Source organism: Schistocerca nitens, chromosome 3, assembly GCF_023898315.1.
Source record: "Schistocerca nitens isolate TAMUIC-IGC-003100 chromosome 3, iqSchNite1.1, whole genome shotgun sequence".
In the NCBI taxonomy this organism is placed as follows: Eukaryota; Metazoa; Arthropoda; class Insecta; order Orthoptera; family Acrididae; genus Schistocerca; species Schistocerca nitens.
This window is the reverse complement of record NC_064616.1, coordinates 663,855,012-663,881,545: the sequence shown is the minus strand read 5'-3', so window position 1 is coordinate 663,881,545 and position 26,534 is coordinate 663,855,012. Positions and strand designations below refer to the sequence as shown.

Below are 26,534 nucleotides of genomic sequence, written 5' to 3'. Positions count from 1 at the left end.
GGTATAAGATGAACATCAACAAAAGCAAAACAAGGATAATGGAATGTAGTCAAATTAAATCGGGTGATGTTGAGGGTATTAGATTAGGAAATGAGACACTTAAAGTAGTAAAGGAGTTTTGCTATTTAGGGAGTAAAATAACTGATGATGGTCGAAGTAGAGAGGATATAAAATGTAGACTGGCAATGGCAAGGAAAGCGTTTCTGAAGAAGAGAAATTTGTTAACATCGAGTATAGATTTAAGTGTCAGGAAGTAGTTTCTGAAAGTATTTGTATGGAGTGTAGCCATGTATGGAAGTGAAACATGGATGATAACTAGTTTGGACAAGAAGAGAATAGAAACTTTCAAAATGTGATGCTACAGAAGAATGCTGAGGATAAGGTGAGTAGATCACATAACTAATGAGGAGGTATTGAATAGGATTGGGGAGAAGAAAAGTTTGTGGCACAACTTGACTAGAAGAAGGGATCGGTTGGTAGGACATGTTTTGAGGCATCAAGGGATCACAAATTTAGCATTGGATGGCAGCGTGGAGGGTAAAAAATCGTAGAGGGAGACCAAGAGATGAATACACCAAGCAGATTCGGAAGGATGTAGGTTGCAGTAGGTACTGGGAGATGAAGAAGCTTGCTCAGGATAGAGTAGCATGGAGAGCTGCATCAAACCAGTCTCAGGACTGAAGACCACAACAACAACAACAACATAGTTGTCAACTGTCAATATCTCTTCCCATAATAAAATTTACATACATAAAGTGAAATAAAGCACTGTTTCGTATTGCCTTTTCATACTCTGAAAAACTGAGGTATACAGCTCTGTCTGTTAGTACATGGTTCAGCAAGCCAGTTTGATATGACTGTAGGAAGGAATCCAAACAGCCCTCTTAGATTGATTCAGATGATATATTTACCATCTAGTAAAGTCATCGGAAGATCAAAATGAATTGAAAAATGATTTAGACAAGCTATTTGTTTCATGCAAAAAGTGGCAATTGACCCTTAACAATAAAATATATGTGGTCCTCCACATGAGCACTACAAAACCAACCTGTTAAATTTTGGTTACAGCCTAAATCACACAAAAGTAAAGGTTGCTGATTCAACTAAATATCTAGGATTTACAATTAGAAACAACTTAAACTGGAACCATCACATAGAAAATATCATGGGGAAGATGAACCTAAGACAGCGTTTTGTTGATTTGGTCGATAATACCTTTTCTGGGGTAATGCTGCATGGTATGGGATCCTTATCCAATAGAATAAATGGAGGACATCAGATAAGTTCAAAGAAATACAGCTTGTTTTGTATTATATATAAAGAAATGGGAGAGATTGTCATGGATATAATGTGCAAGTGGAGGTGGCCATCACTAAAACAAAGCCTTAATTTGTTGCTGAGAGATCTTTTCACAAATTTCAATCACTGACTTTCTCCTCTGAATGCAAAAATATTTTTTGACTCTCACATACATACAGAAAAATGACCATTTTAATAAAATAATGGAAATTACCACCTGCACAGAAAGATTTAGATGTTCCTTTCCTTCCAAAATCTATTGGAGAGTGGACTGGTCAAGAAATAGCTGAAAATAATCCATGGAGAATTTAGTTGCATAAGACTGATCAAACGAAATATCATAATTGTTGAATTTTATAATTCTCCAGATAGTGATGTTAATTTATTTTTTAAGTAATTTGAAGAAATGGCGAGAAAAAATTTAAAAGTCAAAACAAATGTTGCAGTATGTGGTGATTCCAACATAACCCAACTCAAAAACGTTTTCAAACCTACTGATATCATTAATTTTATGTTGTACTAACAATAGCCTAACATGTGGGAATGCTTGTTTGGACAATATTATAGCTGATTTCTCAAGAGATCTATAAAGAAATTCTGCTTGAGCCAGAAGAGCTCAATAAATATTTACTACTATAGTAATTGAATTGAGGTCTGAAACTAACCAGTCAAACACATCAGCAATTAAATACTTGCTGATCAGCACTTTAGAGGGCAAGAATTTCATTGGAATCTTCTTGTGCTCATACCCATAGTAAATGCTGTTTCATAATTTTTTAACTTAAAAAGAATCGACTGCTTACTGTCTCTCTAACTGTACAACAAAAGGTAAAATACACCTTATTTGCAAACCACCTGCTTTTATTATGAATAAATGCCTGGACAGCTCAAAATTTCAAAAGTTATACCATTATACAAAAAGAGGAAAAGCATCTCTATGAGAACTACAGGCCAGTGTCTATTGTTAAAATCTTTTCCAAAATATTTGAAGCAATTATTCACGTACAACTTAGTAACTATTTTGAAACCATAGCCCTTTTTGTAGTAAACAGCATGGTTTTCAACAAGGAAAAAACACTATTTCTGCCATCCTTGAAATTGTTAATCAGACACTAACTGCATTTGAAAATAAGAATATGATCTCTCTTTTGCAATGCAATTTGCGTAAGGCTTTTGACTGTATCCCTTATGACATCTTATTAGCTAAACTACAGTATTATGGAATAATTAATACAGCATTAGAAATAATTAATTCTTATCTAAATAATGGGAGGCAATTTGTGTCAATTCAAAATAACCATTCTTCCCTGAAGAAAGTCGCCTATGGCATGCCTCAGGGCTCTGTCCATGGACTGTTCCTCTTCACTGTTGCAGTTAATGATTTGACACATTATTTTGGGCTTCAGTCAATTATATAGGTTAAGGTTACACCAGAAATCACAGGACACTCTCTCCTTACTGCTAAACTGGTTCACATCTGATTAACTATGTGTAGTAGAGAGAAAACTCAGCAACTGCTGCTGGGACTAGTTAAAGTCATACAAGCAAAATTTGTAAAACTGCTTGGAACACATCGATTCCAAACTAAACTGGTAACTCCATATTAATCATGTCTGCAGAAAAATGTCAAGTGTTTCCTGTCTCACATGGAAATTATCTGATCTAGTGAGAAATGAATATCTTAGGATAGCTTACTTTGGAATTTTCAACCTCAGGACACTGTTGTTATGGAGTCACTCACATCACATAAGTGATGTGTAACTGATTCAAAAAAAAGGCTAAGAATAATATGTAAAATTGGTCCAAGAGAACACTGCCACCCTTTATTCACTATGACCAAAATAATGACAGTGATAAATATTTATATCTGTGCATTATTGATATATCCAAAAACACAACATAGCAGAGTTTGACACCAGAGAGGACATACACTGTCATGACACTAGAAATAAGATGATTAGTGGCGTTCCTAGGCATAGGATGACTAAAACAGGCACCTCTCACAAAGTGAATCGTTTGAAATTTTTTAATAAATTGCCACATTCTGCAATCAATACACCTTTCAATAATGTTAAAAGTAGGTTGTATAAATGGTTAATAAACAATCTGTTCTACAATTTAAGAGAATTCTTAGATACTAACAGTGTTGACATTGAGTTTTAGGATTATGATTAAAATTCTGTTCTACAGTTTAATGTAGGATAAATTATTTATATGTGCAATGTGAACAGTAATTAATATAATGATTGCTATTGTATATCAGTGTAAAGCCCATTCTGGTACATGGGGTCAATGGGTAATAAAGAATCTGAATCTGAATCTGAATCCTGAGGCAAGCTGACCCACAACTGTTGTAAATAGTCCTTCATATCCTGGATAGTGGCAATGGTATAGAGTTGACATCCAAGCCACTTCAACAAATGTACTGTTAGGGACTGACATGGGGATCTTGTTGGTCAACATGAGTACCTCAACATCATGCAGACAATTCATAGAGACATTTTCCATGTCTTGATGAGCAGTGTCCTGTTGAAAAATGGCAACATGATACTGTTGCATAAGAAGTAACACATGAGGACACAGGATGTGTTGTCAGCATTCTCACAAGAGCCAGCAACCATGACACGAAGTCATACCCAATGGTGTCTCACACTATGACGCCAGGAGTAATAGTGTTGTGCCTCACTAAAACATTGGGATCTCCCACCAGGCCATTGCTGTGCCTGCCAACAATGATCAACCAGGGTGGTGCAGAATTGTGATTCATTGCTGAACACAGTACAACATCATACTTCAGCAGTCCTTGCTTCCCAGTCATGGCACCACTCCAGTTACAACTGTTATTGTTGTGCTGTTAATGGCAGCCTACTGATCGAATGGTGATTCCCTGGTCTGGCTGTGGCTAGTCTCCAATCAATTGTGTCATGTGACTCAGAATGTTGCAGGGAGTCTATTACTTCTTATCAGATGGCAGGAACCGATGTGAAGGGTTTATGATGTGCTTGGTGCCCAGTACAGTGATCCTCCCTTTTGATGGTCAGCTGTGGTCAACAGGGACATTGATGACGAGTATGTCTCCCACACCTTCCCATTCAATTCATCATCTGAATGTCTCAGAAAGCGGATATTTTATGATTCAGCTAGTCAGCCAAATACAGACCCATACTGAGGACCCTATAAACATTTGTCAGGTGCTGATAACACTGTCTTATCTGAGTACCTGCCCCTCTATGTCCTTCAAAGTGATCACACAACATCTGATGCTGGTCATGCCATTTATTATATACCTTATAAGGGCTGGTAAACAACATCAAACACAAAGAGCACTAATGCACTCTAGTGGCCATTCTACCTGTCAGAGAATTGCAACTCTAATCATTTACACATCTGCCAATGATGTGTATGTGTACGAAACTGCATTGACATCTTACAATGTTTTCTGGGTGCTTCACTTTTTTTGTCAGGTAGTGTAGATGTGTATTAACCTGTTATCAATTTAACAAGCTTACATGTGCAAATAGGTCAACACCAGGTAAGGGTTTATTTCCCTTTAGTTTCTACTCTTTTATCAAGTTAATCACATTTCACCTTACTGTGATATTTTCTCAAAACTAGTAAGTGTAAATTGACAGTCTATTTTCACACTGTTAATAGGCAGGGATTAAGCACTCCTACTACATCAAGAACACCAACATTATCTCGAGCGCACACTGGAACAGCTGTAGTAGGAGGTGCAGTCTCAGCTGCTTTGAGATCAAACTCACTGCCAAGAGACCATAGAGGGAGAAGTCATCACACTGCCCAGCAGGCAAGGCATCATGTGGTACACTTTGAAAGGGACTCCAGGGTGGCTCCTTCCAGCACAGGACTGATTGACCAGGAAGACAGCGATGGTGCAGTCTCTGCACCAGAACTACCTGTTACCAGGAAAGAGAGAGGTATTTTTCCTGTTTCTTTTACATACAGTCTGTATTTGTTTAATGCAATTTTAAAACGTTTGTTTGTACAATTTCCCTTTTGAGACAATTGAACTGAAGTATGACACACATGTACTGACTAGAGAGAAAAGTAAATCACTCATGTACTTCTTGGTTGCATCTTGAAATAAGAGGTGATTCAAAATATTATACATGATATTGATACAAAATGTGAAAGTGATAACACAGGCAAAAAATGTAAACTTTGTTACAGTGTAATTCTAGGTACATATACAAGTTTCACTGGTGCATAACAGTGCATTAAAGGACGAGCCTCTTACAATAACATATACTTTTTTCATTACTATGTGATGGCATGCTGACTAGCTCTTTGTAATGAGCTTTCTCCCATAATGTTCATGATAGTTCTGAGTGGAAATAGTAGGTAGTAGCCCACAGTGCTTTTCTACAGGTCATGTTATGTAACCTGAACTCATGCTCAGACAAACTGCAAAATGGACACCCCACTGGTACCAAATTATCCCATCCACTATGACCTCTAAACAAAAGCATGAGAGCAGACATAAAAAATAATATAAATAAAACTTAGACTCATGCCACCACATTGTGCTGAGCTGGTACCTACATCAAATACCACTGCCTCACTCACCATTCACCAAAACCAACTCTCTCACCAAAACACAGTGTTGCATGTGGGTGACACTTTCCAGTGAAACGTATTGTGTTGGAAAGTGAGATGACCACTTCCTGACATCAAATTGTTACAATCACCCAAGCTCAGGGATCATAATATGTCACAACAGCTTAGAGGTATATGGTTTGGGAGAGAGGGATGACTCATGCAGAAGCATGCAGAGAAACACAGGCAAGTGTGTCATTGAATTTGTTACATCAAAGGTAGATAGCTGGCCTTGCACTGAACTCAGCGATGGCACCATGCAGTGTGTGTGGGTCAGTGGCAACATGAATGCCAGAATCTGTGATTCTACTAGCACCATAGCTAAGTGACTGCCACATGTGTTAACTGTGCCTGTAGCCCAGAACACGGCTGACTGCTCCCTCAAGCCCGATTCGTGGATCCCATGCAGAGTGCTGAATGGAAGCAGCTGATAGCCATCATTGTAGTGAGCCTAAGCAGTTCCAGCTCTTCACCCAGGTCAGTTCGTTCAGTGCCCATAGACATCTCCACACCCAGGAGGCTGCGAGTTTGTGCTTGAGCCCCTCACCTGTGGATGGCAGTTTGCAGTCAACCAGACAATGCCACCCAAAGAGCAGAGACTAGCAGCCCTCTCACTCCTCATGCTGGTACAGCTGCAAGGTGTGACATGCTCAGCCACAGCATGATGTGTCCGTGCAGCAGATGTTGTAGATAGCTTCAGCAGGCCAGTTGGCTGCCAGTATTCATCACCAGAAAGTCATCATGGTTGACCAGTGACTTAAACAATCATCATTCTCTCCAGTTCTAGATGTGGACAAAATGGCAACATGACTGCTGCTTTGAGGCTCCAGGCTCACTTATTTATACATCTTTTCCCTATGCCTCTAATGTAGTTCCTCTGGATGGAACAAGTGGAGTGCTCTTTGATGATAACAATGTCAGCTTTTCTCAGCCCACTTCAGCCCCTACACACAGGTCATTAGGTGCTGTTGTATCTGCAGTGTATGTTTTTTTCACAGCATGTCAGTGCCCTGTGCTGCTGTGCCTTAACTATTACCTTCCAGCCATAGCTGCATGAGATTACAAGAATTCCCCAAATCCATGCCTGTACCTATTCATGGCGCAGCAGTATGTTTTATTCATTAAGGCACTAAACTTGAAAAAGTGGTGCAAACATGAGTGAGCTAAACATCAAATCTCAGTACAAAGGATGTAGTGTCAATGTCACTGACACTGTCAATAATGTGAAGAGTCCTTCTGAGTGGAATAGACAGACTGTACTGAATCACTGAAGCTTGTTGTTAACTCTGTAGCACACTGAGCAGGCGTTGCAATAATCTGACTCACAGCTGAACACAGATTGGCAACTCAGCTCTCCAGATGAATGTAAATACTCACTGGCAGTGGCAGTGCACTGAACTTTGTTGAAGGTGTAGCTGGAGGTTGCATCACGGTTGATCACTCTGCCTGGTAGTAACTTTCCTCATAGTGGTCTCGCTGGTGGTGCCAGCTATGAGTGTGCACTTGGATCTCTTTGATACCACATTGCTCCCCTCTCCCAAACCTTTTCTCTGTCATCATGTACTGCTGGTTCCTGGAATTATGACAGGGGGAAGACCTGAATGCAGATGTCTGAGATGGGACCAGGTATTTAATTGTGGCCGATGCTAGACCCCTGTCCATAGGCAGTGTACACTTTGAGAGTGGCCGGGAACACCATGCCAACCACAGGGTGCACATCTGCATCCAGGGACACCAAAGTTGTGGATGGGATGTCAATGATAGTTGCAAAATCTTCTGTGTTGGTCTGGTGGATGCCTGGAGATGGTACCTTCATGGACATTGGCACAAGCTGGAGGATCGGTGGTGACACTATAGGCATCTGTTTCATGTCGATCACCATTGGTATCTCAACCAGAATCCGTTGGTATCTCAACCAGAAGTGATGACTGAGGTGGATAGAAAGGTAGAGATGGTGATTACTGCTGTGGATCCTTGCCACATGCCGTGTTTGTGAACAAAAAGGCTGTAGCAGGGCATGAATCCAGAAACACTGCAACTGTTTCTGATGTTGCTGGTGCAGCTCTATCAGACGTTGAATGATTTATAAAGATTTGCCTAAAACTTCTTTCATGGCACCCTGCTCCCAATGCCTACCCTTGCCAAATACTCTGAAAAAGGCACTGTTCTGAGGCTGAAGTCATGTAGGGACTGGCAGAAAGTATGGCTTCTGCATTGGCCACAAAGATATGCAGAAGAGTATGCTGATTTCAGCCATGTAAGAGTTTGGGCCACTGACTTACTGTCATGTGGAAAAGAGATGTAGATAGGCAAAGGTTCCCTTAGGCCTTGATCCTGTGTATAGAATGAATGCAGCTTCTCTATTTGTGTCTTGAATGTGCATACAAAACGTGGATGAAATGGTGCCATTGTGATATGCTGGATGCCATTGTCATTGAAAAATTGTTGAAATTAACCAACATGAATTGCGGGTCATTGTCAGAAATGATGATGTCTAACAAATCTTCAAATCAAAAAAATGGAGGTTGGGGCTGACACTGTACAGACAATAGTGGTGAAGTGCATTGGGATTATAAAGAGAAACTTGCTATAAACATCTACCAGCAGCAACCATGGTGTATTCCAGTGGGTTCCTGTGGAATCCGCAAGTAAGCACTGCCAGGGTCCCTTTGGGTGTGGCAAAACCATTGCAGTGGAGTGGACTTGGGTTCTGCACAGGTAGTGCAATTTTAAGCCATCTGTTCAGTTTGGGTATCCGTGCCCAGCCACATACAATGGCGCCCAGCTAGCTGCTTGGTGCATACCACTCCCCGATGACCTTGATGCAATAGCTTCAACACTTCCCACTGGAAGGAGTGAGGGACAGTGGCCTGTACATCGTCATTCTCAGTATGAAGAAGAAGGACACCCCATTGTGCAGAAAGCGCGTGCTGATGCACAAAGTAATGGCATGCCCGGGGGTGTTGGGCTTCTTTAAGCTATGAGGCCATTGTAAACATGTTGCAAGACCACTCAAAGATCTGGGTCTGAAGCAGATTCCTGTACAGTCTGATGATAGGCTACTGGAAAACCATGATGGATGTGAAGACCTATGAATCAATCTGGAAGCACAAATCCTCAACTGAATCAAAATCCAGATTATTTGAATATGGCAGTACTTGCCAGAGGAAAAACATTTCACCTCCCTGCATGGGCACCGTTCATGGTCATGTGCTGTGTAACACTGCGGGCACAACTTCTTTGTATTAGACTGCAGAGTGACATACGCACAGCATCATTGACTGTTTCTAACACAGGGCTTTGCCTACATCTCAACCTCTGACTTCATAGAGAAATGTGTGTGTTGTGCACTTTAAACTACAGAAGTGGACAGAGCCTAAAATATTTATATTTGTGACATCTACAGTATTATGAGATCCAATAATAGAAGGCACAATTTCTAAAGGAGGATTCAGTAGCCCTCAAAATAGCAGTGCAGATGAGTGTATAAGTAATTGTGTCATAAAGCATGATGTCACTATAGGATAGTCCACACGAACACTTAAATTTGCAGTGTGTGATAAGACCTCTTGGTTCTGTGACTCACTGTTTAATTGTCTTCTCCAGTTGCTTCCTAAACCTAGAAAGCTTGTATCTGGCAACTGTTAAGTGCATTTGAGTATGAAAGAGCTCAACTAACTTCTGCAGTAACAATTCGTACTTAGTGTCCTCCTGTTGAAAGTCCAGAAACAATTTGAAAGACTACCTAAACATTTCAGCACCAACATTAGAAAGGTAATGAGCTTCATGACTCATACTTTTTATGCCACAGGCAGAGAAATACTTCAAGTTGAGCATGGTATTCAGCCCAATCATCTTGCTGGCCATGAAATTCTTGGATATTGGATGTGGTCGTGGTTTGTTGAAATGCAGCTGCCATTGCAAGTATTTGTGTAAGTTGAGTGATACACTGCACCAGCTGTTGAATCTGTTGCGCTTGCAACAGTACCACACCTGTTAATTAGAGTTGTTCCTCATAACAGTTTTGGTGATAGTGCCAACTGTGAGATGTGCACTTCAGTATCTCAATGACACAACGTGTAGGATACAGCTCATGTCTGGAAAGGTAGTGGACCAGTTCCCTAGTTGGCTCAAAATGTGTTAACTGAAGCCTTTTGTTCACATCAGGAAGAAACTCAAATGTTTTCCTTCCTGTGTCTGTGGAATTCCAACTCTGTTTCCACTCTTCAAATATTAAATTCTTCGTTACCAATGGAATTTTGCCAGTTTCCCGAGAATTTCATGTATTTTTCATATTGTTTATTTTTCAGCAAATAAGTGGCAACCTTTTTTCTTGCATGTAGGTCCAGGGGACATACACCAATCAATAAGGCTGGGACATTATAGATACAGTGCTGCAGGCTCCACAGCATCTTAGTAGAAGTCCTCACTGGACTTTTCTCACTGCAGCAGCAGGCAACCAAACACTGAAACCATAGCCCGCAATTGCAGTTAATACAGACTAGCAGTGCAGTCTAAGGGGCAAATGAAATATCCTTGGTTCCATATTAATAGATTTATTCATTATACTATTTCCTCTCCTTGCTACAAATTCTGTGGGGCCTGTCTAGAAATACCAAAGTTTTCATCAAATTCTTCTACAAAGCTCACACCATACTACAAAATAAAGGACCAACATTATATGTAAAAATTCTGATGACAGCTATTTTCAATAGTGGTTAAGCATTAGTTCCTCATTTTACAATTTGACATAGGCTACAGCATAAACAAATTTTATAGAAACTGAATCCAGTCACAAAATTATATAAACATTCAAATAACTGTTTCCATCTTCAACATTCTTACATAAAGTATTTTGTTTTGATGTTTGGAAAATTAATTTGTTCATGGTGTGTTTAATACATGAATATATTTTTTTAAACAAAATTAAACAATTGCAGTGTTATTAACTTGACTGAATTTCCTTATTTTGAGAAATCAGAAGAAGCAATCTGTCTTACTTGGTAAAAACTTTGTAAGCCAAGATCACATAAAAATTTCTTTATTTATAAACATCCTGTTTTGACAGACTTTGCTGTCATCTTCAGGCCTGAAACATAGTGCTTATACATGGAATATATCTCATATTATGACTTTTGACATAAAAGTTGAGACAGAAGCTTTAGTTTGTCATTACTTTTTTTTTTTTTTTTTTTTTTTTTTTTTTTTTTTTTTTTTTTTTTTTTTTTTTTGCCGTAACAATCATCTGTTAAGTGCTACAAATATGGACATGGCCCATGTCACAAGTTCCTTTTTGCTTTTAAATGTTTTATTTATGACAAACATTTATATAATGTGCTACATTTTATTTACATGACAATTTGGCTTAAGATCCAATTCAAAATGAATGCATTTTATAACAAAAATTTTGAAGATATGGAAATGTACTGTTCAATTTCTGTTTTTTGTAAGGCCAAACGGAAACTTCTGTGTCTCCAATATTATGTCATAACTCATGATATGAGATATATTCCATGTACATGCACTATGTTACAGACCTGAAAATGACAGAAATGTCTATCAAAACTGGTTGCTTGTGAATAAAGAAATTTTTATGTGATCTTGGCTTTAGAAAGTTTTTAACAAGTTATTCAACTTCGTTAGTAAATTTTCTTTGTTGATCTGATTTTAAAGAAATACTTGTGGTGTCTCCTCCAGATAACTCAAACTGTAAAATTTATTTCAGGGCATATTCCATCCTCACCAAGTGTGTTCACAGCTGATGAATATCGAGCTTGGTTGCAACGCACACCATCTACAAGTGCAATTTATGAACGTCTCAGGGCAAGCAGAGATGTTCTACAAGCACAGCGAGCACAAAGGTTCACATATAGTGCAGAAAATTTGTTAGATAGAACAAGACAGGTGAGAAGAAAGAACATTGAACATTACATTGCTGGGTACTTAGTAGGAAAAGAATTTACATTTTCTGTTCTGATTCTGTTATCCACTTTTCACAAAAGTGTGTAAGAAGAAAAGAAAGTCCCAAAAAGAATAGCAAGTCATCAACTTCTATCGAAATTCCAATTCTGTTCCAAATCAGATAAAATAGTATTAACATCTAAGATGCTCTATGTGCTCTGGTGTTGTGTTTTTATCTACAGATTTGTCATGAAACTGATCGTTGGCTTAACTAAAGTGAGGTTGTTAGTGGTGGGATGTTAAATCAAAGGACATTACTTAATTAAAGATGAAACATATTGCAGAAAGATGGCTTATAACTCTTCCTTAGTTCTACCTTACATACGTGTGAGATAGAGGAAGATACATTCACAGACTATGGAGTGGTTGAAATAAGAGAATCAATAGCTTTTAAGCAAAGAGGAAAAAAAGGCTATAAGGCAAAGGCATTAAAGTAAAAAAAAGTTGGATTGGAATGGACCAAGATAAAATTGCAGTGTGAAGTTTAAAATACAAATCAGACAAGTCTGGGTGGAGAATACCTCATCTTGGCACCATGAAAAAGTCATTTACACAACATAAGGTTGTTAATAACATAATTCACTTCGTAATGAGACCCATTGTGCGCATAACAGTGTATATTGCCTGTTGCCAGCCTTCCCTTCACACCCTCTCTTCCTTGTTCCTCACCCATTCTACCTGATACAACCCCTGACTTACGAGGCAAGTCATTGTTCAAAAACTTAGTGATAATTTCAATCTTGTTAATGTAGAATATGACTGGTATTTTTCACCAGTTTTCCACAGTCTCAAAATTAATGCTTTGAGAAGATAACTGTCCCTCCAGGACAGTAATATAGGGATGAGTGTAGGATCTGAGTTGGTGCTGGAAGTTATTTTAGACTTTTGCGGGTGGATCCATTATGGCAGGACTCAACATTGCATTCCTCCTGTTGATCTCATCTCCACTCCTCCTGTCTCACATCCACTACCTCTACTGTTCCCAAGTCTCTCACTTCACTCCATGAAACTACACCCACACAGTTCCATCTGTGGTTTATACACACAGACCTCTCCTAGTGCTTTCCTCCACTATGTTATGCGCCACTTCCAACTTTTCTGTCTGTGACAGGGTGGATTCACTGATGCCCCATTCATATTTTGTTCCCTTGGCAGTACCCTCACTTCCCTCCAGCCTTCCCTTCACACCCTCTCTTCCTTGTTCCTCACCCATTCTACCTGATACAACCCCTGACTTACGAGGCAAGTCATTGTTCAAAAACGTAGTGATAATTTCAATCTTGTTAATGTAGCTATCAACTGCTCAATGCCTCAAATATCCAGAGAATGGTTACTTTCTCCAGTACTTACAGTCTAGGAAGGACTTTCTAATATCATAGTAAGATATATAAATATCCTGAGAAAATACATTCTCTGTGATAACCAACAGTCTGTTAGCAAGTCATAAAATATTTTGAAGTAGAAAAAGTGGAATCTACATGATTGCTTTCATGAATCCACAAGAGACCACCTGTAAAACAAATAAGTTACATTTTATTTGGGTGTTGTTTTTATAATGTACACCAGTTGTGATGGAAAAGGCTGGAAATTTTGTATGAGGTGGCAATTGCATTCTACCTCAAAATGTTCTGGATCTCCACTATAGCATCTGCTTTAACTAAATCACCAATGACACTTATCGAACTTAAAGCCTTCTTCCTTTTCTTCCATTAAGATACAAGAGAGTGATATAAAACAGTACTTTTATGAGTCATTCCTATTGCCTTCTTTTGTACTATCTTTCAATCCATGCAAACCACAGGTACTAAGGTCCATACCACTCATCTTTGCATTTGTACAAGAAATGAAAGCTGTCTCATTACTTCCTAAAGGACTATCTGAAAACAAAACTCCGCTTCTATTTTACTGTTGCCAATTTTGAGCTGTACAGCTCTTTGGAGGAGTAGTCAGGATTGGAAAGTGATGTGTGCTTGTAATTAATATAGGGTACTCAGGTTTATAAAAAGAAACTCTATAGATTTATTTGCTCATGGTGTTTACATGGCAAGGATTACCAGGGGAAAGAGAGAAGATAACTCCAGTAGCCCCAGCCAAATCAAAGGAGAAAGGAAAATTTAAATGTGAAGGAGCTAAGCCATTTAGTGTCTGCCCTAGGCGGTGGCTTTGAACAGAAGAGAGAGATGTTTTTCTGTCACGGCTCTGAGAGTTCTCAGCCTCACAAATAAGGTGATCTTGTGACATTATTTGATTGACAAGCTCCTTTGCTAACAGCAGTTTGACTTATTCTACCATGAACCATTTGATTGTTCTAGCATCACTGAAAAGCGCTGGATGAAATAGGCAGATTCTTTGCAAAATTCAAATAATTAAAATTTCTTACGTTTGGGGCCTGGGGGCACCTGGTACATTCATCCCCTCTCCCTGAAAGAGTTCACGATGGGTGAACATAACAGTCTAAATGGGGCCATAAATCTAGGTGATAACAATATTTGGTTTTTATTTAAAATGCAATATTTTAATTTCATTTAACAATTCAAATCTTGGAAGGTGAGTATAATTGTTATATGTGGTGACTACAGTTGTCAATGCAGGACTGTGATGGCAGTGGTGTTACAGAAGTAGCCAAAGCCTGTTTCAGAAACAGCATTGAGGTGTACAAGCAACTGAAACACTTGTACGGGAAGGATTAGGATATAAAGTAAAAATAATCAGTACATGTTTAAGGTCGATCATTTTCACAATTAAGAAAGCAAGTGAATGATAGATTTCTAGTATTATTAGAAGAGGTAATGGACACAATGTGATCTGTATTAGATGTATTGATGTTGAAAGACCTCCTCGTCAGGCTGCAGTTGGTTTCGTTTAGAATAACTTGAACACACAGTGTTCAACATCCTTATGGTGAACAGGTAACCACCAGGGTGGCACCAATTCAGTGACAACCTAACGATAAGGCAGATTGAAGTCACAGAACATAATTTTGAAATGCAACAGTTTGTTTTAACTGCGATCAGGGAGGATGGAAGCATTGTAAGTCAAATTTATTTTGAGTTCATTGTTATCACCAATTATGTCCACTAAGTAACTGAAAATATATTGATACGTGGAAGGCATCAAGTCAAATACTTGATTAAATCTTTCTGAATATCAAACAGGATGATGTATAAAATTAAACAGGTTTGATTAACAAAATCGTAAAATGACAACTGCAAAACGGGACACTTCTCATGTGAAACATCAGTCTATAGTCACACTCAGTATTGGAATAGCAAGCAGGGCAGGAGTCACTGCAAGAACAGTTATATTAAGTAAAATATGGCAAAACGCTGCAATATGAATGTGTTGGGTCATTTGCGGAAAGAGACCAAACTGCGAGGTCATCAGTCTCTCGGATTAGGGAAGGATGGGGAAGGAATTCGGCCATGTCCATTTGAAGGAACCATCCCAGCATCTGCCTGAAGCAATTTAGAGAAATCATGGAAAACCTCAGGATGGCCAGACGTGGGATTGAACTGTCGTCCTCCCGAATGCGAGTCCAGTATGTAGTATCTGGAAGAGCTAAAAAAGTAAGATTTACACAGAGAGAGAAGTTGTATTCTGGAATGCATAACAGGAATGGTTCAGTAGTGATGTTCAGAGTTTCTTTCAGCTGTGCGGTGGGCCGAAATTCAGGTCCCAGGATATAGCAATGGAATGCTTTGAATAGTAGTCTGTTATTATGCAGCATTACTTGCTATGTGTGGTGAGTGAAATTCTAGGTGGAACACATGGGTGAAACCAAAATGGTGTATAACTAGCTGATTCTAATGCCATGGAACAAAGGCTGCATTAATTTGACTATCAGTCAGGGATCAGTTGAATATGTTACATGTTAGATAAACTATCTTCAGTATGTTCCAAGAAAAAATGGATTCCACAAACTCTGCTGAATTTCACTGCCAATGTCTACTTGGAGACCAGTCATGTGGTGCAATGTTGGATTGCACTTGTTCTGTGGTGGTAGAACAATAGGTGTTTTGGTTCATAGTAGAGTGGGATCTTATTTTTGCAGATTCCTTCGAAACGACATTGCAGCCTTCTCCAAGATGATGGGTTGTGATCTGCATCTTTGTAATGCAAGTTTTCAAATTCTATAAACTTTGAACGTGACCTTGCCATACCAGACAACGGTGAAAACAGTGTAGCAAGTATGTCTCAACATAGTGATATAATGCAACCATATGACAAAACTATTCAATAGTAGAGGCAGATAATAAAATATAGAGGAATGAATAAAAGAGGCTGGGATAATGTAGACCATGTAACATACAAATGTAAAAGTAATGATGTATTAGTAGCACAGGGGTCTGCAAGTCATGTGGAGCCCTGTTAGAACACACAGTGGCACACAGGCATCAACTATGTGGATGGTATTGTTTGACAAAGTTCAGATGTCCATAGAGGACAGGCTATTGTGTGCAGTATCAATCCAATGGAGAAGAGGTACTGCACAGGCAATAGCAATATTGAACTCATATTTAAAAGAAGCTATAAGGCATATAAGTAACTTTTCAAGAATGGCACAAATGCAACACTTAAGCAAAATATACTAGTTATCAGGGTCTGATTGAGGCAAAAACAAAACAGAATCATCAACATGGTTAAAAAACAGATTTGCATATAAAATACTGACTCTGCCTCCCACCTAAGACTTAAGATAAAATTTGTTCTCAGTCTTTAGCCTATAAATCATATAGAGAGGCGGAATGAAAATAATAGCAATGTGAACTCATCAGTTACTCTGTAACAGTATTAGTGCACATTGGCTTTTGTGCTGAATGGCTCTTTCTGAGCTTTGATGAATCCACTACAACAGATGGTATTTTGCTACCTTTATACTTAATTATGCAATAAAAATGAAGTACAGTCTTCCAGTCTGGGAGCTGTAATTTGGCACTGAGATGTGACACAAAATGCAATATCTGAAGTGTTCCATCTGCGGTGCATGTAAATTTCTTAGTTATGCATGGTTTCATGATGATATGTCATATCATTACATAATATCCTACTTGGTCTAGTGGGATCCTAGCATTCTTTTTATGTCCTTGACCACAAGGGGAGGACACTTACTGATGTGCCACTGGTAATGATGAACAAACAATTTATTAAGTCAAAAAACATGGAACATGAGTAATATAAAATTAAAGAGTGACTCCTTGATGACAAGAACAAAATAAAGAGTCACTTCTGGACAGCAAGAAATAAGGTTACACAGTATCCACTAGTAAGAAGGTTCAGCCAGAGTTAAAGTTTAATCACTGAAGTAAGATTGCCTCAGAGTATTTGTAACTGACAAGCCCCACAATGCAGGGGTCTGAGGTGAACAATGGCAGTATCCATCCAGTGAGGCCGTGGTTGGCATGTGAGTGGCAGCTGTGTGGTGATGGTGTAGTGGCTCGTAGAGCGTAACAAACTGGACTCACAAGATTGTGGTCAGTGGCAGGAAAGGACTACTTGGAGCGATGGCGAGGTGGCTCGAGAGCATGCTGCTGACAAAGTCCATCCTGACTGCAAATGGTGGTGCTGCTGATTAGGCTGCTCACAGATATGGCTGATGTCGGAGGTCACAGAATGACTTTGTTTTGGAAATGGCAGAATGACAGGCTGGATGTGGGCTGTATGGCTGGTTAAGTGCATGCCTAGCAGAAGCATACCCAAAGAGTTTCCAGGAAGGACATGACTAGCATAGGAAGTAGGTCTGTGATTGTGGTATTTGAAAGGTTTATTTGGTCTTCACCCTTGCCCTCTCTTAGCACACAGGAGACAAGTTTGAATGTATTATTTTTCAACATCTTTCTTTCATTGTGGCCACCAATAACAGCCTGCAATGTGTGCTTGCGTAGTGCTTTTCCCATTATGACACACTTGTATGCTATCATGGCATTGTTTCAATATTCACTTACAGATAGGCATTGACTCTACTATCTGTTTTCCAAGGCATATTTTCTTACATAAAACGTCGTCTCTTGTACAAAATCTGGTGAGATGGCCCATTTCTTACACTCAGAATCAGGTTCTTGTGACGTTCTTAATTCCTCTGTAAGCATATCATCCACTTGCAGGATCTTAATTTCCCTATTCAAGGCATCTGCCTTCTGGTTTAGCTTGCCTGGCTTGTGTTTGACTATTTAGTCATATTCATCAAGTTTTAAGGCCCATATGGCAAGTCAGCTGCTGGGATCTTTTAAACTCGAAAGTCATTGTAAAACTGCATGATCTGTAATTATTATGAACTGTCATCAACATAGGTAACACCAAAAGTAATGGGTGCCAAAAACAAATGCCAGAAGCTCCTTTTTGGTGGTGCCATAGTTTTGATCAGCTTGATACAGCTGATGTGATGTGTAACCAGTTGGTTTTTCCCCACCATCTCGTATGGGACTCAAAATGAAGACAACAGCTACATTGCCAGCATCACATAACACATTAAAAGGTAGTGTAAAGCCTGTAGGAATCTCATTGCATGTTAAACAAGTTGCCACAAGTTGTTTCATTTCTTCAAACAAACTTGGAAATTCAGTTAGAATGGGGTACAACACATACCAAAATGCCTTACACGAATGTTCAAGTTTCTTTTCAATTTCCGCTTTCATAGGGGATGTAAATGAGATAGAATTTATGCAAACTGTTCTTTCAGGCTGTTCGTTTTCTTGGCATGCTCTTATCTCATCTATATTTACTTCATGTACAATGGCGAGTATAGTACCCTGCGTAATTTTTATATCTCTGTTTCCAAAATTATTTATACTCACTGGTAAAAAAACACACTCTTCTGTTGTGTTCGTTCAAGATAAACTGCACTTCAATGTTTCTGTTTACTGTCTAAAACTTCATTTCTTGTTAATGCATCCACTAAGAAAATATATCCTCTTAACAAAACTTTATTTAGCTCTGTCCAAACAGTTTTCCCTTTACCGCCCAATATTTTCTTCATTTTTTTTTAACTTCAACGCTGTAGTATTTGGTTTAGTGTGTTGTTGGAAAGTGGTCATTCATTCTGGACTCCCTTGTGTCCTTATAGCAGGAAAAAATGCCAAAATTGTGGACATTTCCCCCAAATTGGACTTCTTCTATTTGGAAGTTAACTATGCCTTGAAAATGGCACAGGACATTATGGCCTAAAATGGCATCAAAATTGTGGCCATTCTTCCAAACTACTTTGAATATAGACTGGTACTTCTTTCCATCTATTTCCAGTTCCACATATTGTGAATCTATTGGGTAAATTACCCTTTTTTCCCAATCCTCTTAGTCTGCAATGTGGTAGTTTTAATTCTTGACTGTGAGTAGACTTAATGAACCAAAAGTTACCTTGCAAAGTTACGTTTGGCAGCTGAATGAATCCTACCTCTCGTACTGGATTCGCTTTTCGGATGGGGAACGATGGATAGTGGCAGAACTGCTCCTGTATGCATTTCCCACATTCATATTCCTTTGAGCACCTCCGTAACCCATTTGGTTAGCTGAGTGATGCTGTAGAGACCAACAAGTCTCTCTCTCATGTCTGATCTTTCTACAATAGGCACATACCGGAGCTAAAAACTTAGGAGCTTTGGAACCTGGGCATTTGCAATGAGTACAGCACACATAGGCAATGAATGCCCATCTACCCTGGTGGAAGATTGGATGAACTGCCAAGACCTCTTGTGCAGAAATGCGAGTTATATAGCCTCCCTTCGTCTACTCACAAAAGCAGACTTTACCTCAGCAGCTAATTGTGGGCCAATCCCATGAAAAAATACATCAAAACAGTGAGCTTTTTCTTCTTTGATAAATGTTTCATTCTTTTCATTACTTTCCCATAGTACATATATGTGACATGACACAGCTCTTTTTCTGTCAGCAAAGTGCTCTAAATCCTTTCTGGAATTTTGGCATAGGGTGGAAAGTTGGTCCCTACAGTAGCTAATGCTATGCTTATCTCCATATTGTACAAGGATTCAAATGCCTTGGTATTTCCGAGTCCTTCCATGGTATTAACATAAATGCATGCCTCTCCTTGCAACTAAAGGTGAGTGACTCCTACCAACACTTCATCACTTCATGCAAACAGTTTCCCTACAGCTATTTCACTTTGTATGAAAATGTGGAAATTTTTGCCTTGTTCATCTCTGAAGGTAGGAATCAGTTAACACATTGCAACACTAATTATGGGCTGGGGTAGAACTTGCTGTGGGAACCCCAGAAATGGGGAAGTGAGGCTAGCTTGAGGCACAGTGCTGCTTTGCAGTGTCGCATTTACTAACGTCTCATTAAGGCACCTTTACAGTTCATCATTCTTCATCCAGAGTTACTCAGGCCTTGTTTACCTGTGAGGATTCTTCTCCAGCTATTCCTGTTACCTAGCCAGAGGCATCGTTTGAAACCACACACATAAACACAAAAGTCTTCGGCGGCAGCTCATGTTTACAGCCCAGGCAATATTGGACACAGTGGCATCTTATGCCTAAAAGCGAAGTTTGTGACTTACATTTGTTGATTGACAAATGGCTTTGCAGCATTATACGGCAAGATGATGGTGGTGCCTAGCATTGAGTGGTACTAGGTCTCCATATCCAAGACGTCATCTTGTGTGGAAGTGGCAGAGATGACGGGTGAGGTCAGTTGGCCTCTTGCATCTGCAGCAGCACATAACTTGATGGCACTGCACGATGGTTTCATGCATCTGCTCATTGCTCAATAATTTGTATGCAGCATCTCAAAGCCAAAAACATGGTGAATGCAGCATCCCAATTTTGATGCCACTTTTCACACCCTCTCTGAGATGTGGTCAGGATTGGAAAGTGGTGTGGACTTGTACTTAATATACAGTACTCATGTTCAGAAAAAGAATCTGTATAGGTTTATTTGCTCATGGGGATTACATGATGAGGATTGCCAGTGGGCAAGAAAACTCCAGTAGCCTCAGACTCATCTTGGAGGAGAAGGGAAAAACTAAAAAATGAAAGAACTAAGCCATTTAGCATCTGTTCTAGGCAGCAGCTTGGAACAGAGGAAAGAGATGTTCTTTGGTCAAGGGTCTAAAAGACCTCAGTCTCACAAGTCAGGTGATCTTGCAACATGATTTGATTGGCAAGCGAGCTTTGCTGATGACAAATCTGTACTGTTCTATCCATGACAAGTTACCAGCAGTGGGCATTATAATGTCTGAAGAGCAAAAACCAAATCAAGACAAGAACACAAGCCAGAACATCAACCACCCACATAATCAAGATTAAACAGTAGAGATTTCACTAAACACTTGCAAACATCTAAGAGACTGAATATCCACATGTCAAGATGCTAAGCTAGTAAACACATAACTGACTTGAGTTGACAGCTGCCTTAACTTGGCTCCTCAGAAACCAGGGGGTCTCTCCAGTACACACAGTGGGTGCCCCCTGTCGACAACCATTGTATCCAGTTTGCTAGCTGCCAATATTGCTGGTTCTGCATCCTCCATTGCCACTGCATTATTGGCAGGTGCGAATACCAAAGATTCAGCCTATTCCAGTGTGAACTGTTTGATTGTTGTCACATCAGCTGAAAGGCTATGGACAGAATAGGCAGACTTTTTGTAAAATTTAAATAATAAAAATTACTCATGTTCAGAGCCTGGGGCACCTTGTACAGAGCAGCGTTTTATCAACAAGTTTGCAGATACTAATCCTTGTGTTGCTGAATGATCCTATTTTGCTGCAGTAAGTCTGATAGCTGTAAGTGATGTTCATCTCATAGAGAAGCATATTTTGATTAACATCTTCTCATTTCTTATTCCAAAATTTTTAAGTACTGTACAACAGTTTTCATTTCTTGAGAACCTTCTTGGCACTATTTTAATACCAAGAGAGGGTGCTGTTTCTCCCTTATTTAACTATTCTCCTTTGTACATATCTTTGGGTACTTAGCTTAATTATTTACTTAAACTTGAGCTGAAGTACTGTTACTGATTACTTTTCTAAGTTAAATATTTCTATATAATTTCTGATAATTTACCTGTGCCATCCACTGCACTAAAAATTTAGGCTTACTTCTTATTTTTGTAGCTCTTTGTATCATGGTGCAGCCACATTAAATTAACTAATCCCACTCAGTATGTGAATGCCATGATTGTGATCAGGTTTGTTTATTCCCAATCAATCACATCAATTTAGATTATGAGTAGTATTTTTAACAATCTGGTCCAGTTAATTTTCGGGTATAGACTGTCAGAACAGTTTCACAGAGAATGTCATGTTTAACCAGTTGTGAGAACCTAATTTTGCAGTTTGGTACAGTCTTTTTCATGTATAACCGCATGATTTGGGGACAAACATACCAGTGAACTAGGTTTTTCAGTTGCAGTCTGTTTAGTGTTTGTAGTATTTATTTATACAATTTGTATGCTAGCTTAATTCAAACTCTCCTTGATTATATGAAATAAACCATTTCTCATACAGTGTAATTTGTCATCATGGGCTGCCGTTATGGTCCTTTCGTCATTCTGAATGAGAACCCCAGGCATACATGCTGTGACCATAATGTAGTCCTCACCACTTATTACCACTATTTCCATAAGTAGTGTTTGTATTTGCTGCTCAACAGGAGATGTGTATTACATTAAGTAAGAGGTATTGCCAATTCAGACAATCATTGCAGTAGCTCTGGTTGTAGGGCATTTGTAGTAAATGCACCTTATTGGTGTGTCATCATTTTGCATGCATCCACCCACCCATCCACCCACCCACATAAAAACACACATACACACACAACACACAACACACACACACACACACACACACACACACATACACACACACACAACACAAAATCATAACCTCATTATCTTAACTGTGTAACAAGAGTAACTGACTCAAACCCCACTGTCAACCTCTAACAATCTTGCCATTAAAGTGAGGTTAAAACTTTGTCTTTCTTCCTTTGACCCTCACCAGGAAACAACATTTGATACTGATTTTTAATATATTTACTTGCTACTAAATAAATAAACTCACATAGCAGTAAGAGCGGTACAAAATATAAGCCTACAATAAGAGTGAAACAAATGGAAAGAGAGCAACACCATACTTAGAAATGTGCACTGCATAAAGGAAGATGCACAATAGAATCAGCTTCTGGCACAAAGTGAACTTTATTGGCACAAAAATGTTAGCATTGTGAATATATTGGTAACAAATAGATCACACATAAGATTTGTTACCACAAAAGGCAATAAAAGTGAAAAATATCACAAATCACAAAAAGATGCACTGAAATCAAATATATACAACAGCCAAAATATCATACAGTGTCCATAATTTGTCTAGTACACAACTGTTAATCATAAGAGTTTATTTCTTTTGAAATGTATTTCTGTGACAGCAAGCTCCCAAAATATTTAAAATATATGATGTGGTACACAGCACAGAAATTTGTATACAATAGTTTAAAAATTACAAAAAGAGAAACTTAACAAGACTTTTATTTTTCTGTAAAAAATTTTAATCATCAGTGTTCACTGAACTTGTCATTGAGCTGTGGGTTCCTGCTTGTGCAAAAAATAAAAATGTTTGAGTCAGCTAAAATGTTTGACAATAACATAAAAGCACAACTTTACAAACACATTCTGTAGTCAGTATGCTATATAAAATTACTTTTGTATGTTTCATTGTAGACTGAAAAAGTAGATAACACAAAGGATTAAAATAAATATATTTAAGAAGGAAAGATTTTGAAATAGAAATCAGGACGTTAGATATCACCTTCACTAATAAGCTGTTATTAGTTAATTTTCACTTTTTATTAAGTAGTAATTCATATGAAGGAAAGAATTTTAGCCATATTAACACTATGCTAAACTGAATAACAACTCAGAGTACAAGGACTGAGAAAAAATATCCATGAAATTTGTTAAGAATTTTGAAGAGATTGTATTATTATTTGTCATAAGTGTTTTAAGGAAGCCATAAATCTCTAGAAGTTTGGAGTCATTTTCATTATCATATGTAGAAATCCATTGTGCAGAATTTAAAGTGAATCTTAACTTTATCTCTATGTCTGATATGTTATTGCAGTACAGTGTATCTAAAACTGTTCTATTTTGTACACATATCATAAAATTTATGTTTTGAAGAGCAAAATAATGAATTTGAATGTAGATGTACCAAATTTCTACTAGGGATCCAGTAAACTTCATTTTTCTAGTATTTTATTTAGTCTTAAAATACCTTTATAATGAGTTTTTGTTTTGTAACTAGGTAACCTTGCACAGGAAATAACAATGATACAGCGCTTTTTCTGATATACTTCTGATCGGACAATATCAGTGAAGTTGTATCATTGTAGAAATATACCAACAAACAACTTATTTCTCTGTTAGCCTTGGATTATAATAAAATATGTTAAATTTCAAAATTAAGTTATTAGATGTAAAGCAACAAAAATATCCAACATAAAAATAGTAGATTATAGAGACCACATTACTTTGAACATCTTAATAAATGATCTTTGGCAATTCTGTTCATTATTCTAGGAATACACTAATGTGCCAAGAGTGGCATACCTTTGCGGAAAGTCGTTCTGAAAACAAAATACAAGAAACAGGAGCTATGCAACTGTTTGTCTTGATTCTTTAATTCTGATATAGAGCTATTTTGCTAAACAAATGTGAAAACCATACTTTATGAGATATTTCTTTTTCCCAAGGAACAACCTTACTACTCATATCGACCTCATGTGACAAGCACATTGGATAGACATCAGTACTCATCACGTTCAGGTAGTGGGACAGGTCTCAGTACGTCCACGGGCCGTGCCAGTTCCATGCGACGCATGCGCCATTTGTTGGATCTGGAATCACGACATATCCCAAATCCCTCTCCAACAAGAACTCAAGATCCTCGCTCTCATCTGCTGGATATAAATCCTGCAGGTAATTTAATATAGCTTCTGAAATTATTGAAAATGTATTTGATTTGTCACTACAAATATCACTGCTTTTAATTTTTGTTACTGTGTAATAAACTGAAGAACACAAAATATAATCTTCATCAAACCAAGATTACTAGTCAAGTTAAGTATCATTCAAATCAGCTTTTTGCAGTTTTGTACAAATGTTTTACAACTCCATTATGCAGAATGGTGTGAAACATTTCTTGTAACAGACATGCAAAACTTTGCAGGAGAAGAAAGTTGAACAAACATTGACATCTATGTAAAAATAGTGATTTACACTTAATAGGAAATGACCTCACATGCTCAGGTCAGCAGAACAGTATATTCCAGATTCCAATGTCCAGAGTAAGCCTTGCATTAGGACAAAGATTTTTGATATTTAAATTACAGCTGCAACTCTCATGCAATTCTTTAAAAAAGTAGTTCAGAAAGTATCACAATTATAAACTGATCAAGCTTAAAAATTTGCTAAACTCTTATAGACCTCTTAAATAATAAATAAATAAATAAATAATAACAGTAGAACAACATGAGAGCTAAACCTGGCTTCCATAACAACAATTTGTAATCACAGAAATTTAACAGATAAACTTTGTAGTGTGTAGTGAGTGAAGTATTATGAAACAATGTGTGTGTAGTGTGTGCAGTGACTGATAGTGAGATATGAGTGAACGTGTGGCATTACATTCTTTTAATAAGTTATTTGTAAAAAAAGTATTGTATACCAGGAGTAAATATAATGATTATGTCTGACTAGAAGTCTGTAAATATATATGTATACAAATTAGCTTATTTTAAATTGATCTGACCTTGTAAATACTTTGACATGTCCTATATCCTTGTCAAAAGAGATCTACAGATGAGTAAAGCTACTACTACTACTACTACTACTACTACTACTAATATAAAGTTGCAATGCTGTTCTAAAATATTTGTGACAAAACATGAAGAGTTGTTACACTTTTTAAAGAGTGATTTGAAACCCAGGTCATTGATAATAATAAATATCTTTAAATTATGTGCCATAATGCTGGTTTAGGAGCATATCATCCACTATATAGAAATGTAGAAGTCAGCAACAATAACTATTTTGTACTTTAATTATCAGTTGTAGAGTGATTATCAATATTGTATAAAAACAGAGGTAAAATTATTGTCTGTTCATAACATGTTGGAAAGCCCTTTTGACAGAGAACGAGTGACTGAGTGTGTGTGTGTGTGTGTGTGTGTGTGTGTGTGTGTGTGTGTGTGTGTACCAATGAGTGCAGTTCATGGAAAGGCATCTGATCTGTAGACATGAGTCAATCTGAAACTTCCTGGCAAATTAAAAATATGTGCCAGAGCTGGCCTCAGACCTGGGACTTTTGTCTTTTGAGGGCAAGTGCTCTGTCAACTGAGCTATCTAAGCATGACTCATGAGCCGGTCTGGTGCACAATTTTTACTGCCAGGAATTTTGAAATCAGTGCTTACACCACTGCAAAAGGAAAAATTATTTTGGAAAGGATATTTTGACAAGGATATTTTGACAAGGATATTTAAATTGTGGTGTGTCAAATTAAACTACATTACACAAAAGAAATGAGGCTTTTCACATTGCTAAATGAGTATTTTCAAGATCATATTAGAACAGTAACAATTTGCTTACATTGAACTGTATCCTTACACTGAACAAAATTTTTATCTTACCTCCTGCTTTTATTGCTCA

General features: G+C 38.0%; 1 protein-coding gene across 1 annotated transcript in view; it reads left to right on the top strand.

Moving 5' to 3' along the window:
• LOC126249701 (rho GTPase-activating protein 100F) overlaps nucleotides 1-26,534 on the top strand; it is a 405,508-nt gene that overhangs the window by 179,900 nt on the left and 199,074 nt on the right. The window contains exons 8-10 of the mRNA XM_049951380.1: nucleotides 4,954-5,237; nucleotides 11,642-11,820; nucleotides 24,580-24,805. Of these exons, the coding sequence (XP_049807337.1) occupies nucleotides 4,954-5,237; nucleotides 11,642-11,820; nucleotides 24,580-24,805 (689 nt within the window). The remainder of the gene's footprint in view (nucleotides 1-4,953; nucleotides 5,238-11,641; nucleotides 11,821-24,579; nucleotides 24,806-26,534) is intronic.